The sequence below is a fragment of the Brugia malayi genome, assembly GCF_000002995.4.
Source record: "Brugia malayi strain FR3 genome assembly, contig: Bm_v4_ChrX_scaffold_001, whole genome shotgun sequence".
Lineage (NCBI taxonomy): Eukaryota > Metazoa > Nematoda > Chromadorea > Rhabditida > Onchocercidae > Brugia > Brugia malayi.
In genome coordinates this window covers 15,892,410-15,910,192 of record NW_025062479.1, presented here as the reverse complement: position 1 = coordinate 15,910,192, position 17,783 = coordinate 15,892,410, and the positions used below count along the sequence as shown (strand labels likewise).

The following is a 17,783-nucleotide window of genomic DNA, read 5'->3' as shown; positions in this document are numbered from 1 at the left end:
ATTCTTTCAATCACTAATAATCACATATTAACAAACAGTCAAATATTACTTGAACAATAATTATTTTTTAATTTGAACAAAACTTCAATATTTCTAACATTTTAAACTCACCGTATTTGTTTCAGATTAAAAAAAAATCACTTTTTTTTTTACTTCTTGCTTTATTAACATAGCAAGAAAAAGCAATTAGAATGAAATAAAAACAATAGTAACTGTATGGCCATATCATATCAAATTCGGACATTATTTACTGTTTCATTAAAATATATAAAAAGTGATACGAACAAAACTGAACGAAAATTTGCAGCTAAGCCAGTGCACGAAAGCAAAACGCCTGAGTCATTGGGATAGCGATCGAACTTTTTCATCTTTTTCATCTTTTCCAGTAATCTCACAAAAACCACTTAAATTTAAGTGATTACGATAAACAGCATGATAAGAACCTTAACAGTACCAAACCAATAGGAAGGATTTGAAATCGAATGAGGAAAACACGGTAATTTCAACGAAGTTAGTTTGATCAACAACAGTAATATTTGTGACAATTTGCTGATGACACATTAACATTGAATCTTCCAGTGATTAATTTGAATTCTGAAGCTCACAGTGAAGTATTTAAGGAATGTTGGTTGTTTGATTTAGCTGATAAAATCTAAGCTTTCAAATGATCCAATAACACCTTGAAATTTATGAATTTAAATTATATATTTTACAATTGCCAGATATGTGCCAAACACTAAGATTCACTAATAGTGGCTAAGCCGTTCGAGGAACACAATAAAACAATGCGGAAAAAAAAAAAAAAAACATCAAAGCAGTGATTCATTATTCATCGCACGAAACGAAACAGAAGCAAACATTTAAATAAAATTATTGTTTTTTAAATTATTTCAAATGTTGAATTTCATTAATATCAAATCAAATGTTTCGCTGGATCACTGAAACTTGTGAATTCGGCAATAGTCGTCAATGCTTCCGGATTGCATTACGGTGATAAATTTTAGTAGAAACTGTAACAACTTGCAGATTTGGACACAAATGGCTGGAGTTTGCGGAACAGGAGATGAGGAAGTTATAGCAAATACCGTTGAAGGACTAAAATGACTTTTTGATTCCGTTTTCATGCTGTCATTTGGGACGGGTAAATGTGTCGATGTTTCAGGTTCAGGTGATGACGAAGCTTCAGGAAATATCAGTGAAGGAATATGATGACGTTCTGAATCACTTGGTAATTTCATTTGTGACGAGGTTTCAGGTTCAGGTGATGACGAAGTTGTAGGAAATACCAATGAAGGAATATGATGACGTTCTGAATCACTTGGTAATTTCATTTGTGACGAGGTTTCAGGTTCAGGTGATGACGAAGTTGTAGGAAATACCAATGAAGGAATATGATGACGTTCTGAATCACTTGGTAATTTCATTTGTGACGAGGTTTCAGGTTCAGGTGATGACGAAGTTGTAGGAAATACCAATGAAGGAATATGATGACGTTCTGAATCACTTGGTAATTTCATTTGTGACGAGGTTTCAGGTTCAGGTGATGACGAAGCTTCAGGAAATATCAGTGAAGGAATATGATGACGTTCTGAATCACTTGGTAATTTCATTTGTGACGAGGTTTCAGGTTCAGGTGATGACGAAGTTGTAGGAAATACCAATGAAGGAATATGATGACGTTCTGAATCACTTGGTAATTTCATTTGTGACGAGGTTTCAGGTTCAGGTGATGACGAAGTTGTAGGAAATACCAATGAAGGAATATGATGACGTTCTGAATCACTTGGTAATTTCATTTGTGACGAGGTTTCAGGTTCAGGTGATGACGAAGTTGTAGGAAATACCAATGAAGGAATATGATGACGTTCTGAATCACTTGGTAATTTCATTTGTGACGAGGTTTCAGGTTCAGGTGATGATGAAGTTTCAGGAAATATCAGTGAAGGAATATGATGACGTTCTGAATCACTTGGTAATTTCATTTGTGACGAGGTTTCAGGTTCAGGTGATGATGAAGTTGTAGGAAATACCAATGAAGGAATATGATGACGTTCTGAATCACTTGGTAATTTCATTTGTGACGAGGTTTCAGGTTCAGGTGATGACGAAGTTGTAGGAAATACCAATGAAGGAATATGATGACGTTCTGAATCACTTGGTAATTTCATTTGTGACGAGGTTTCAGGTTCAGGTGATGACGAAGTTGTAGGAAATACCAATGAAGGAATATGATGACGTTCTGAATCACTTGGTAATTTCATTTGTGACGAGGTTTCAGGTTCAGGTGATGACGAAGTTGTAGGAAATACCAATGAAGGAATATGATGACGTTCTGAATCACTTGGTAATTTCATTTGTGACGAGGTTTCAGGTTCAGGTGATGATGAAGTTTCAGGAAATATCAGTGAAGGAATATGATGACGTTCTGAATCACTTGGTAATTTCATTTGTGACGAGGTTTCAGGTTCAGGTGATGACGAAGTTTCAGGAAATATCAGTGAAGGAATATGATGACGTTCTGAATCACTTGGTAATTTCATTTGTGACGAGGTTTCAGGTTCGGGTGATGACGAAGTTTCAGGAAACATCAGTGAAGGAATATGATGACTTTCTGAATCACTTGGTAATTTCATTTGTGACGAGGTTTCAGGTTCAGGTGATGACGAAGTTTCAGGAAATAAGGGTGGAAAACTAGGATAACGTTCTGAGTCATCTGGAACTTTCATGTGTGTTGAAGTTTCAGGTTCAGGAGGTGACGAAGTTTCAGGAAATAAGGGTGGAAAACTAGGATAACGTTCTGAGTCATCTGGAACTTTCATGTGTGTTGAAGTTTCAGGTTCAGGAGGTGACGAAGTTTCAGGAAATAAGGGTGGAAAAATAGGATAACGTTCTGAGTCATCTGGAACTTTCATGTGTGTTGAAGTTTCAGGTTCAGGAGGTGACGAAGTTTCAGGAAATAAGGGTGGAAAACTAGGATAACGTTCTGAGTCATCTGGAACTTTCATGTGTGTTGAAGTTTCAGGTTCAGGAGGTGACGAAGTTTCAGGAAATAAGGGTGGAAAACTAGGATAACGTTCTGAGTCATCTGGAACTTTCATGTGTGTTAAAGTTTCAGGTTCAGGAAGTGACGAAGTTTCGGGAAATACTGGTAGAGGAATGGGATGTAATTCTGATTCCGTTTTTACGTTGTAATTTGCTGTGCCATCTTTTTGCAGCGTTGGATCTAAACATTTGAATTAATTCGTTCAGTGTCATTTTTTCGCTGTGTGGTGTTGAAACTTATGCTTACAGTCATAAAAAGAACCGTTTGAGTTTACTCAATGATAATTATTTAATCCGACTTTGATGCTCGTATAACCGGCAAGTATACTGATATTATTTGGTCTCGGAATACAATTCCGGATTAATCACTTGTGTTGCAAATTAGTGAGAAATGCAGTTAACATAACTATGAAAGATTACTTATGAAGACTTACATGCATTGCTCGCCAGAAAGATTGCAAAAAGACATTTAAGCGACATTGTCAATCTGAAAAAAAATGAAATAGAAATTAAAATTAATATTCGAAATAGAGTGAGATGTTGCTTCTCTATCGATATTCGATCTTTTGTTCTGACAATTACGTATGCCAAGAAAGTAATGTTCTGACTGCATAAGCCATTGCAACTTGGCCAGAGAAAATTGGACGACGATAAGTACTGGAGGTAGAGTCTTGGGACATCAATTAAATTTGACAGTTATAAATTTAACCCGAAATTGAATACCCTTTTGCAATTAACCCTCACCTTTGACTTATGGGGAATATTTGGGGAAGAAATTATTCTGCTCCTTTTATTGATTCAGAACAATGTGAAGCAAGTATAGGTTAGAATGAATAACGAAAGGTTTTGTTTCATTCAAAAGACGAATTTCATGTTTAAATGAAATATTTTTACCAATAATAAATTGCTTTTAAATTTTAACAAAGAATTAAAACTTTGAAAAGCTCTTTTTAATTGTAATATCGTTTGTTTCCTGTTGTTCCGGAACATTAGCAAAAGGTGCAGAACCGAAGATACATGTTATAAAATTGAGAAACATATGGAAAAACGAAAAAAAGGATGACTGGAAAACTGAAAATTTTGTGAATAGCTTTTCATTTTATTGAAAATCTTTTGAATAAAATAGTTTTAGTGCAAAAGCAAAAAACGATAACTAGGCTTTGAAGCAATGATCATTCTTAATTTATGTTCGATTCTTCCGGAAAATCTGATTTCTTCTTAACTTTCAAATGTGACGAAACACTGTTTACTAAATATCTTAGCAGTAAATTATTGGCGATCGATTTAATATAAACCGGAGACGAATAATGACTTTCTGTTGCGTAACACTATATTAATGATGAATAATTTGCTTTCTTAATAGCGTTTGAATAAGCTAACTAATATTTAAAATTATACAAGCCTGAATTAGATATCCTTTTAATACAATCGATTAAAATTATAGAGAATTGTTTACTTAAAATGTTGCACCATAGATTTCTAGAAGAATTGCTTTCATAACACTTAGCAATCGGTGTCGCACTAATTAGCAGTGACTAGTCTAATCAATAGGTATTCTATTGCTTTGGACACAGTTTCTGAAACGTTTCTTTTTTTAGTAGACAGAAGAATCGTACAATGGTCACAATTAAATTGTCAGACTCAGATTAATTTATGATAGTAGTGGAAGACATTTGCATTGATTGCTATAGCGGATCTTTCCAACAGGACAAACTGATCTGTAGACTCTCTTAAAGAAATATATCATAGAAGTGTGATCTGTATGAATTGATTTCAATTTGAATGAATACTGATTCTAAATAAAATTCGGTAGATATATTCTACCCTTGCTTTTATTTATACTTCTAGTTCTTGCAAAATAATGCACATAATTTATCATTTTAACAGTATAAATGGCCCAGAATTGAGGACTAATTTACAGCTAAGCCATGACACAAAAGCAAAGTGACGGTCAGTTGAAAGTAATCGTTAAAGTTGTTCACACATGATTGAATAACGTATTAGTTTAGTCATATCAATCAACCAACCGGTAGTTGAAGTAGTCATACTTTATTCATCGAAAAAGTAACAGGCAATGAAGAAAAGGAAAAATGGGAGAAGTGAAATAAGAACACAGATTCGATCGTTTATCAGACCGTTTCCGATGTGACGCCCGATAGAACAGTTTTAACGGTCTTTTTCATCTTTTCCAGTAATCTCACAAAAACCACTTAAATTTAAGTGATTACGATAAACAGCATGATAAGAACCTTAACAGTACCAAACCAATAGGAAGGATTTGAAATCGAATGAGGAAAACACGGTAATTTCAACGAAGTTAGTTTGATCAACAACAGTAATATTTGTGACAATTTGCTGATGACACATTAACATTGAATCTTCCAGTGATTAATTTGAATTCTGAAGCTCACAGTGAAGTATTTAAGGAATGTTGGTTGTTTGATTTAGCTGATAAAATCTAAGCTTTCAAATGATCCAATAACACCTTGAAATTTATGAATTTAAATTATATATTTTACAATTGCCAGATATGTGCCAAACACTAAGATTCACTAATAGTGGCTAAGCCGTTCGAGGAACACAATAAAACAATGCGGAAAAAAAAAAAAAAAAACATCAAAGCAGTGATTCATTATTCATCGCACGAAACGAAACAGAAGCAAACATTTAAATAAAATTATTGTTTTTTAAATTATTTCAAATGTTGAATTTCATTAATATCAAATCAAATGTTAATTAGCTTTGTTAGCCCATTAAAATTTGTGTATTTCTATGATTTATGATACTGGCGTTGATGTTTCCAAATTAAGTGATGGGGAACTTTTAGCAAGTATTGGAAAAGATGTATAATATGAAGAATGGGGTTGCCATTTTGTTCTTTTTTTCATCTTAGAATCTGTTGCAGTAGCTTCATTTTGTATGGTGGTAACGGTCGATGTTAATACATTTATTAAATTATAAGCTGAATTGATCGCATATTTGTATTTCAAATTAAGCCTTTCTTTCTTATTGTCTTAATAAATGATTTTTTCTTTTCTATGAATATAGAAATTGTTTTACAAATAATTCCTTTATTGTTAGCAGTAGAAGTGAATTCGTCTATGGTCTTTTGAGTGCATGAAATCTGTTGCCAAAATCCAGTTTTTGAATCCATTTCGACACAATTGTTTTCCAAATTTTGTCTAGCTTTTGTGGGATTCCAATTGTGATAACCAAATATCATCCCATCTCCTCAGGAATATTCACTGTTTTGATCAAAATCATGTATCAGACCAAGATTAATCCCCGTTACATTTGGCTTTTGAGGCGCCAGTTCTGATGTTTAAAATTAAATATGTTAGCTAAAAAAAAAAGTCACTATGATCTTCTTTGCGTGAAACTATGAAACAAAAGTTTACATATTGTTAAACTTTTTCTGAGATTTTTAATTTCCCATTTCTTAAAATATTTTATTGATAATTTATTGATAGAACTGAAAACACCTCTGATGATGAATTGCGTTTCTTCTGTAGAATGTACAGAAACCATTATTCTGAGTTCATTCCTGCAGCTAACAGTAACTGTTTCATAGACCGTAATATTTGCTTTTGGTGATTTTATCTAGAAACAAGCAGTAATGTTGATATCACATCACTGCTGGAAATATTTCGGTTATCAGTACTGCTGGATTTACTTATAAATCGGTCATGCTATGAAGTTTCTAGTGTGAAATTTTTGATTATCTTACTTCTTGCTGGTTCGTTTAATTTTTTTCTCACTGCTTGTTGCTATTGTTGTGAAAGTTTTTTCTTTTTCTTTGATGTGATTAATTTCTGCTTTACATTTTAATTTCTTTATGAAAGATCGATGATAATTATTAGTTGTTTAATAAATGTTTTTTGTTGAAGAAATTGTTTCAAAGCTTAAATGGGAATTGATATGGTAAGAAATTGGTGAATATTTTGAAATTGTAGGAGCGAGTATTTTTAAAGCGAGCGTGAATAAGTAAGAAAAAGCATAAAAAAAGTGATAAGTAATAGAAACAAAGAAAGAAAAAAAGAAACTCTAATAATGAAATCAAATTTCTTATATGGATATATGATTTACTGAAAAAAAAAAAAATACTGTGAAATTCCCCAAAAAAAAGAAAAAAAGCAAAAGCAAAGAGCTGATTATAGCAAAAGATATAAGTTATTAAAATGAAGATATTTATATATCAAATGATTCGCCAATATTTGAAATAATATTAAAGATAAGCTTTATAATCGGAAGCAAAGATGAGAATTAGATAAATGATTCATTCCATTAGATATAACATTCATTTTATGTGATGAATCATTTGAGTGAGAAATATTTCTCTAATACAAATATTTTGACATTATTCGTGCTTAAATTATAAATTATTTTGATCTGTGATTTTTTTTTGAAAGCAATATTAAGATTTTATTTGAATTGATAAAAGTAATTAAGATTTGAATTAATAAATAATAAAAAGAATCATTTTGAATGCGAAATTGTATCACTTATTAATGTAAGAAATTGATATATAATAAAAGATTTGTTAATTACTTAATGTCAACAATAGAATAATTTTACAATAAGTACATTTCTATCTTTATTGGCATTAATTTTAATTAATTATTAAAAAAAAAAAACTTACCGCATAACAGAAACCACTACGTGGACGATAAACACAACCCTTCGAGCATTGTCTTCCATGCATTTTGTTTGCTTTTCCTTTACATAAGAATGCAAATACATTCTCATCCATTTACCCACTTTTGATGTAATTCCGTTTGATTCAACTCGAATTCCGGCACACTCACCATAATTCGAACATTTTGTTTCCCAATCGGTATAAAGTAATGTATTATCATTCATTCATTTATCACTTTTTATACCAATTAATACTTTGTAACTTGCTATAGACTATGACCAATTAAATCCGAAATATTTCAAAATGAAATTTTTTTACAAAAATTCAAAATGAAAATAATTACACAGTGAAATTATATCTATTCTTTAGTGACATTTATAGGGTTAACGTAACCCACAATATACTTACTTATCCTATGTATTTATATATCTAATATGTATGCCGTAAAGAAAATTTGCTTCAGCATTTGAACAGCATTTTCTTTTGTACAATAAAACCATGCATTTTCAAATTTCATATGATTTGTTGAATTTGTCACTCACATCTGCAAATCATCCAAAACAATGATTAGATAAATTCTATGAAAAGAAACATAAGCGAATGCATAACATACATGTGAATTTAACAAAAATTTCCATGAAATTAGTAAAAAATTTTTTTTAACATTTATGTCGATAATTGTTATATTGAAATTTGGATTCATTTATGTTTTTTTACGATAATTAAAGATTAATCAGGAATGAAACAAAGATATAATAACATGTAAATATGTTTAACTTTATAACAAATAACTATAGAGTAACATGTTTTGGTTACTAACCAAAACGATGTTCAATTCTTCAGACCAATGGAAAATACTGATTCCTTGGAATTAACAATTAAAGAAAAAATAGATTATTTATAAAATTATCCTATAATATGCCTCGGAGTATTGTGTGAGTTTCAAATTATATCACAAAATGAGCGCTTATTATTTTATTTGTTGCAAATGTGATTATTCAAGAGAAAAATTATTTGCAAATATATGAATCAAAACTTCTTAGCTTCTCACTTTGTAACAAGCATTGGTTTCTTTGTTATAGTGATATTCTGGTTCACAGCTCAAATCCTGACAATCTATAAAAACAGATAAGACCACATAGCTCTGTATTCATTATTTATTACATGAGATGAAATTATGAGTTTCAATAACAGCAACAATAACAATAATAACAACAACAGTAACAACAGCAACAAAGGCAAAACAATAATAATAAGAATAACGAACAACAAAAAAACAAGTTCGATCACTCGAGTACTTTATTCATTAATTTGCAGCTTATATATTTCTGTACGTTCAAATAACCATTTGAGTTTACCAAATAATAAATTATTAGAGCGAGTTGAATACTTGCAGAACACAGGCGAAGTGTACCTGGGATTATTTGGTTCCGGAATACAATTCCGGATTAATCACTTGTGTTGCAAATTAGTGAGAAATGCAGTTAACATAACTATGAAAGATTACTTATGAAGACTTACATGCATTGCTCGCCAGAAAGATTGCAAAGAGGCATTTAAGCGACATTGTCAACCTGAGAAAAAAGAAATAGAAATTAAAATTAATATTCGAGATAGAGTGATAAAGTGATATACTAGTTCTCATGTCGCAAAAGTCTTGCGAACGTCCAAATAACAAAATATATTAAGGAAAATGCTATTAATCCACAATACTAAAATTTATCTTAATCGAACATTCTTTAAAGAAATATAAAACTGTTTCAAATTACATCTCATTTAAGTAATCATTATTCCAGAATTCATCCTCCCATTGTAACCGAGCCTATCTGCTTGTCTAGAAATTTTCAACTGTTAACAAATGATGTGTGTTTATCTAATATGTTAAAAATTACTCCTTTGTTCCAAATCAAATTACTTGCAATGTCGATAATATTGTAAAGGTTTTCTAATTTAACAGTCATCCCTTGAGAAGATATATTAAAATCTATCTCTTACTATATAAAGAGTTCAAGATCATCTGATAGCTCCTTACTCAATGTAATCATGCACTTCTTGCAATTTAGTGCCCACTATATAAGGATTTAAATCCTTTGTCTCCATGAGTTTTCTTTTCTTTACCAGTAAGCTACAGTTTGACTGCTCTCCCCCACTCACAACTCATTTAATTATAGTAAATTCCTCATCAATCCATCAATTTTCTTTATCTCGTTCGTAGATACTCTACGAAATTAGCAGTATAATTGTTATAGATTAATACCTATATGTTGTGGTTCTAGCAATAAAATCCTTATAACAGACCCTTCGATCAATGCATTCGTAACAGACAGTAATAAACAAAGAAAGCTCTTCAACTATATATACGAAAATTCAATTCGACTTTAAGCTACAAGTATCAGTCAAGCCCATCTCTATCGATATTCAAGTCTGATCTGACAATTACACATGACAATAAAGTGTTGTTCTAGCTGCACGAGCTACTACAATGTGGCTAGAGAAAGTTGGACGTAGATACTGGCGCTAGAGTTTTGGGACATCGATTAAATTCGACAATTATAAATTTAACCCGAAATTGAATACCCTTTTTCAATTAATCCTCACCTTTGACTTATGGGGAATATTTGGGGAAGAAATTATTCTGCTCCTTTTATTGATTCAGAACAATGTGAAGCAAGTATAGGTTAGAATGAATAACGAAAGGTTTTGTTTCATTCAAAAGACGAATTTCGACAATTATTGATTTGATTAAAAATTTTAACAAACAATTAACACAATGAAAAAAACCGTCATTCCAAAAAACTAGCTGAGAGAGAATTGAAAACATATGTTATAGAATTAGGAAACATACAAAACGAAAAAAGGATGACTAGACAATTGAGAAATTTATGAATAGCATCTATAATTAATTTTGTTTGAAAATCTTTTGAATAAAATAGTTTCAAAATTTTGATGTAAAAAAAAAAAAAATCAAAAACAAAAAAACAAAAAAAAAAAAAAAAAACAATAGTTCGGCATTTGAAGCATTGATAGTTTCTAATCTTCCTTAATTTATGTTTGAGAGTTATATAAAAATATTCTCTTAACATCTAGAAGGAAGGAACATTTTCGATGACACTTGACACTCGTTGCACTTTTTAGCGAAAAACTAACTTAGTTAATAGGATAAGGTATTTCTCTCACGTTGGATACAATATCTGAAAGCATTTCCTTTTTCAATAGGCTGAAATGTTGTACAGCAATCACATTTCATTTGCAAATGTCCTATACTTTAAATGCATTTATACTGATATGATGAGAAACATTTGCAATAGTTCATTTAATGGATTTTTCCAGAAGTTCTACAAGAATGAATGATCTGTTACTTTTTCATGCATCATCTTTACTCGTCGAAAACTAAGCTATCATAAAATATATAATAAAAGCATTTGATCTTCATCAAATAAAGTTTAATTTTGAATGAATTTCAATATTTTCAACATTTATTAATTATCGGATTTGTTTTTTTTTTTTTTTTTCACTTCTTTAATTTATATTATTGTTAAATTGGAGTGAAAATAATTATGTGTGATAAGTAACTGATGATATATTAATATTTTTCTTTTCAACAAAACTGAATCTCTCAGAAATGTCCCTGCGATTATTTTGAATACCAAAATATTGCCATGAAAGATTTGAGAACTGTCTCGTGATTTAGCTGATAAATTTTAAATAGTCAAAATGATTTGACATCACTTTAATATTACCAAAATATATTACTATCTTTTTATTGCTTTTTGAATAAAATCATCATAAATGTATATGTGCCAAATATGCGTCATGTGCTTAGAATCACTGATAGGAGCCAAGGCGTTTGAGAAACACAATGGAAAATAGCGGGAAAAGACATCAAAGTAGCGATTCAAGCATTGCAAGAAATGAAAAAGAAACAAACATTTAAGTAAAATTATTGTTTTTTTTTTGAATTATTTCAAATGTTTATTTTTATTAATTAATATCAAATCAAAAGTTTCGTAATTAATTTCATCGGCACACTAAAATTTTTGCATTTCTACACATTATGATAATATGCATTGATGCTTCCAAAAAAGTGAACTTCTAGCAAATATTGGAAAGTGAAAATTATAAATGTCAGCGTCTCAGGAGGGGGTGATTCAGGAAATAAGGTAAAACACTGAATTGCTTAGCATATGAATTCCATTCTGATTCTGTTCTAATGTCGTAATTCGTACTGAAATCACTTGGTATGACCATATGTGTCGATTTTTCAAGACCTGGAGATGACGAAGTTTCAGGAAATATCAGTGAAGGAATATGATGACGTTCTGAATCACTTGGTAATTTCATTTGTGACGAGGTTTCAGGTTCAGGTGATGACGAAGTTTCAGGAAATATCAGTGAAGGAATATGATGACGTTCTGAATCACTTGGTAATTTCATTTGTGACGAGGTTTCAGGTTCAGGTGATGACGAAGTTTCAGGAAATATCAGTGAAGGAATATGATGACGTTCTGAATCACTTGGTAATTTCAGTTGTGACGAGGTTTCAGGTTCAGGTGATGACGAAGTTTCAGGAAATAAGGGTGGAAAAATAGGATAACGTTCTGAGTCATCTGGAGCTTTCATGTGTGTTGAAGTTTCAGGTTCAGGAGGTGACGAAGTTTCAGGAAATAAGGGTGGAAAAATAGGATAACGTTCTGAGTCATCTGGAGCTTTCATGTGTGTTGAAGTTTCAGGTTCAGGAGGTGACGAAGTTTCAGGAAATAAGGGTGGAAAAATAGGATAACGTTCTGAGTCATCTGGAACTTTCATGTGTGTTGAAGTTTCAGGTTCAGGAGGTGACGAAGTTTCAGGAAATAAGGGTGGAAAACTAGGATAACGTTCTGAGTCATCTGGAACTTTCATGTGTGTTGAAGTTTCAGGTTCAGGAGGTGACGAAGTTTCAGGAAATAAGGGTGGAAAACTAGGATAACGTTCTGAGTCATCTGGAACTTTCATGTGTGTTGAAGTTTCAGGTTCAGGAGGTGACGAAGTTTCAGGAAATAAGGGTGGAAAAATAGGATAACGTTCTGAGTCATCTGGAACTTTCATGTGTGTTGAAGTTTCAGGTTCAGGAGGTGACGAAGTTTCAGGAAATAAGGGTGGAAAACTAGGATAACGTTCTGAGTCATCTGGAACTTTCATGTGTGTTGAAGTTTCAGGTTCAGGAGGTGACGAAGTTTCAGGAAATAAGGGTGGAAAACTAGGATAACGTTCTGAGTCATCTGGAACTTTCATGTGTGTTAAAGTTTCAGGTTCAGGAAGTGACGAAGTTTCGGGAAATACTGGTAGAGGAATGGGATGTAATTCTGATTCCGTTTTTACGTTGTAATTTGCTGTGCCATCTTTTTGCAGCGTTGGATCTAAACATTTGAATTAATTCGTTCAGTGTCATTTTTTCGCTGTGTGGTGTTGAAACTTATGCTTACAGTCATAAAAAGAACCGTTTGAGTTTACTCAATGATAATTATTTAATCCGACTTTGATGCTCGTATAACCGGCAAGTATACTGATATTATTTGGTCTCGGAATACAATTCCGGATTAATCACTTGTGTTGCAAATTAGTGAGAAATGCAGTTAACATAACTATGAAAGATTACTTATGAAGACTTACATGCATTGCTCGCCAGAAAGATTGCAAAAAGACATTTAAGCGACATTGTCAATCTGAAAAAAAATGAAATAGAAATTAAAATTAATATTCGAAATAGAGTGAGATGTTGCTTCTCTATCGATATTCGATCTTTTGTTCTGACAATTACGTATGCCAAGAAAGTAATGTTCTGACTGCATAAGCCATTGCAACTTGGCCAGAGAAAATTGGACGACGATAAGTACTGGAGGTAGAGTCTTGGGACATCAATTAAATTTGACAGTTATAAATTTAACCCGAAATTGAATACCCTTTTGCAATTAACCCTCACCTTTGACTTATGGGGAATATTTGGGGAAGAAATTATTCTGCTCCTTTTATTGATTCAGAACAATGTGAAGCAAGTATAGGTTAGAATGAATAACGAAAGGTTTTGTTTCATTCAAAAGACGAATTTCATGTTTAAATGAAATATTTTTACCAATAATAAATTGCTTTTAAATTTTAACAAAGAATTAAAACTTTGAAAAGCTCTTTTTAATTGTAATATCGTTTGTTTCCTGTTGTTCCGGAACATTAGCAAAAGGTGCAGAACCGAAGATACATGTTATAAAATTGAGAAACATATGGAAAAACGAAAAAAAGGATGACTGGAAAACTGAAAATTTTGTGAATAGCTTTTCATTTTATTGAAAATCTTTTGAATAAAATAGTTTTAGTGCAAAAGCAAAAAACGATAACTAGGCTTTGAAGCAATGATCATTCTTAATTTATGTTCGATTCTTCCGGAAAATCTGATTTCTTCTTAACTTTCAAATGTGACGAAACACTGTTTACTAAATATCTTAGCAGTAAATTATTGGCGATCGATTTAATATAAACCGGAGACGAATAATGACTTTCTGTTGCGTAACACTATATTAATGATGAATAATTTGCTTTCTTAATAGCGTTTGAATAAGCTAACTAATATTTAAAATTATACAAGCCTGAATTAGATATCCTTTTAATACAATCGATTAAAATTATAGAGAATTGTTTACTTAAAATGTTGCACCATAGATTTCTAGAAGAATTGCTTTCATAACACTTAGCAATCGGTGTCGCACTAATTAGCAGTGACTAGTCTAATCAATAGGTATTCTATTGCTTTGGACACAGTTTCTGAAACGTTTCTTTTTTTAGTAGACAGAAGAATCGTACAATGGTCACAATTAAATTGTCAGACTCAGATTAATTTATGATAGTAGTGGAAGACATTTGCATTGATTGCTATAGCGGATCTTTCCAACAGGACAAACTGATCTGTAGACTCTCTTAAAGAAATATATCATAGAAGTGTGATCTGTATGAATTGATTTCAATTTGAATGAATACTGATTCTAAATAAAATTCGGTAGATATATTCTACCCTTGCTTTTATTTATACTTCTAGTTCTTGCAAAATAATGCACATAATTTATCATTTTAACAGTATAAATGGCCCAGAATTGAGGACTAATTTACAGCTAAGCCATGACACAAAAGCAAAGTGACGGTCAGTTGAAAGTAATCGTTAAAGTTGTTCACACATGATTGAATAACGTATTAGTTTAGTCATATCAATCAACCAACCGGTAGTTGAAGTAGTCATACTTTATTCATCGAAAAAGTAACAGGCAATGAAGAAAAGGAAAAATGGGAGAAGTGAAATAAGAACACAGATTCGATCGTTTATCAGACCGTTTCCGATGTGACGCCCGATAGAACAGTTTTAACGGTCTTTTTCATCTTTTCCAGTAATCTCACAAAAACCACTTAAATTTAAGTGATTACGATAAACAGCATGATAAGAACCTTAACAGTACCAAACCAATAGGAAGGATTTGAAATCGAATGAGGAAAACACGGTAATTTCAACGAAGTTAGTTTGATCAACAACAGTAATATTTGTGACAATTTGCTGATGACACATTAACATTGAATCTTCCAGTGATTAATTTGAATTCTGAAGCTCACAGTGAAGTATTTAAGGAATGTTGGTTGTTTGATTTAGCTGATAAAATCTAAGCTTTCAAATGATCCAATAACACCTTGAAATTTATGAATTTAAATTATATATTTTACAATTGCCAGATATGTGCCAAACACTAAGATTCACTAATAGTGGCTAAGCCGTTCGAGGAACACAATAAAACAATGCGGAAAAAAAAAAAAAAAAACATCAAAGCAGTGATTCATTATTCATCGCACGAAACGAAACAGAAGCAAACATTTAAATAAAATTATTGTTTTTTAAATTATTTCAAATGTTGAATTTCATTAATATCATCCTGTTTAACATATCTGCTTTACTATGAGTCTGCAGGGCAAATCATATTGCACTGACCTTTGGCCGTTTTTTCTGCACACAATTTTTTCTATACACAAAAAAGAACATAATTCTTGGCGATTTTAATGTCAATCTCGGAGTAGGAAGCCCAGAATGAAATTGGGTAAACGTGGATGTAAAAAACAGCAATGACAGTGGTCACTCCCGTAGAGTTTCGCGTCTACATGGACTTTTCGGGTGAGACAGCTTATGGTTAAAATTATCTTCCTGCAGGAAGACAGCCTAAAAACAACCTGAACGCATCCTTGATCACCTGATCGACTACAGATTAGTGCGTCAAAGGTGCATTCCCGGTGTTTGCCATATCCGAGTAAAGCAGAGATGACCGCCTTGTGCGATGCAAACTCAGTCTCTTTCAGGGCAAACCTAAAAGAGATAACGCACGAAAAGGCCTAAAGCAATAATCTTGAAATTATTGCAATAAAAAACAATTTCCGGGCAAACTTCAAACTGGACTTGTAGGTCACTTTATGGATTCCTTCCCTGCAACCTTCTGGCTAATCATCAAAAATAGTATCCGGCAGTCTCCACAGAATGCCTAGGGTTCACATCAAAGAAATCCAAAGACTGATTCGATGAAGACAATCTACAGACTAGGCATTGTTACCCAAGGAAATTCACTGCCACCACTTATGACGCCTTGAATGTTTGCATTAGGTTGTTGATTTCACACACCTTACTTAGCTACACTGCCCAGATGACCAATATATCGCCCTCAACAAGTAAGCTTACTAGTACAGAGGTCACGTTACTTAAGAGACAGATATACTGGACGGGTCACGTCTTCAAGATGGAAGATTATTGTCTCTCTGAGATCCTATGCTACAGCGAACTCACCACGCAGTAAGTTTGTGTCCCAAAAAAGAGGTACAAGAATTGCTTGAAATAATCTCTTAGTTTAGGACACATTGACCAAGGTGTCATTGGTCCACTTTGGCCTCTAATCAAGCGTCATGGTGACAACCATCCTAAGACCGTTACCGTCTTTGAGAGCGTATGTAGTATTTGTCTCGTGAAGAAAACACGATAACTTTATCCGCTGCGCTAGCACCAACCAATATTGTCTATCTGTTTTACCTTTTACAACATCACTCGCATATCCAGCATTGATCTTTTTACTTTCACAAATCTTTGTTTACAAAACTAAGCCATGATCAAATTATCACTTATCTATCCAACCACAAAAGTGATTATTTTTGAGTTTTGAATTTATCAATTTGAAAGTTATATCAATTTAGAAGTATCAAATTTCCATAAAATCAACATTTATGTAGTCTATCAAATATTTCTAATGAAATTGCACCCTTGTAACATATTTTAATAAATATGAATCAATTTATTTAGTTGATATTGAACTGTTTATAGATGATAATTTATAACATTTGAAAAATTCATGGACAATTTTTCTTTTTTTTCAAAAATTGATCCATTCATTAAAATTAAGTTAAAGATGAAAATTTGTGTAATATTATTACAAATCTGCATGAAATATCTAACCATAAAATGAAAGAATGATTGCTTTTAATGCTAAAAGAAAACCATATCGTTTAGGAGGTCCTCAATTTGACGACATTCAATGACGATCATCTCATCAATCACTCGCTGCGACAATTTACATTACTAAACTCAATAGTGCTACTGATGCAACAGTTTGTACTACTCTATCATTTGCTATTACGATTAATGCTCATCAATTTATCTAATCCTATCCAATTCAAAATTCTCACCAGAATTTCATTTTCCCATTAGAGCGATAGCAATAGCAATAACAACACAAAAATGATAATAATAGAAAAAAGACGGTTACTTTTATTGTTTTTTTTTTTTTGTATTTTTATTCTTTCATTCATCCTTCTTAGTTCCTTCTTTTTTCTTTTTTTTAAATTTGCTTTGTGAAATACAAAAGTCATTTATTTTTGATTTTTCTTTTGAAACGGATTTTCTGAAATTTCTCCCTGAATTTTTAACATCCTCTCTTCATTTCAATTTCTCTTTTTTCATTTTCATCTTTTGATACTTGATTTGTTCAATTTGATATTTCAAAAATCATACGACCTTTCACAACATATAGTCAATTTATTCACATTATGATTTGAAAAATTGTAA

The 17,783-nt window shown here is 31.9% G+C and overlaps 2 protein-coding genes across 2 annotated transcripts; both read right to left on the bottom strand.

Annotated features, from left to right (window-relative positions):
* Positions 1-935: 935 nt before the first annotated feature.
* On the bottom strand, positions 936-3,722 carry Bm18020 (Uncharacterized protein; the record flags this gene model as incomplete). Its single annotated transcript, XM_043075017.1, has 3 exons — positions 936-3,223; positions 3,477-3,529; positions 3,625-3,722. 3 exons carry the CDS (start codon positions 3,720-3,722, stop codon positions 936-938), a joined length of 2,439 nt encoding a protein of 812 aa, XP_042930951.1.
* An 8,081-nt stretch (positions 3,723-11,803) lies between these two features.
* Positions 11,804-13,573, bottom strand: Bm18019 (Uncharacterized protein; the record flags this gene model as incomplete). The annotated part of the gene is made up of 3 exons (XM_043075016.1): positions 11,804-13,074; positions 13,328-13,380; positions 13,476-13,573. 3 exons carry the CDS (start codon positions 13,571-13,573, stop codon positions 11,804-11,806), a joined length of 1,422 nt encoding a protein of 473 aa, XP_042930950.1.
* Positions 13,574-17,783: the final 4,210 nt, after the last annotated feature.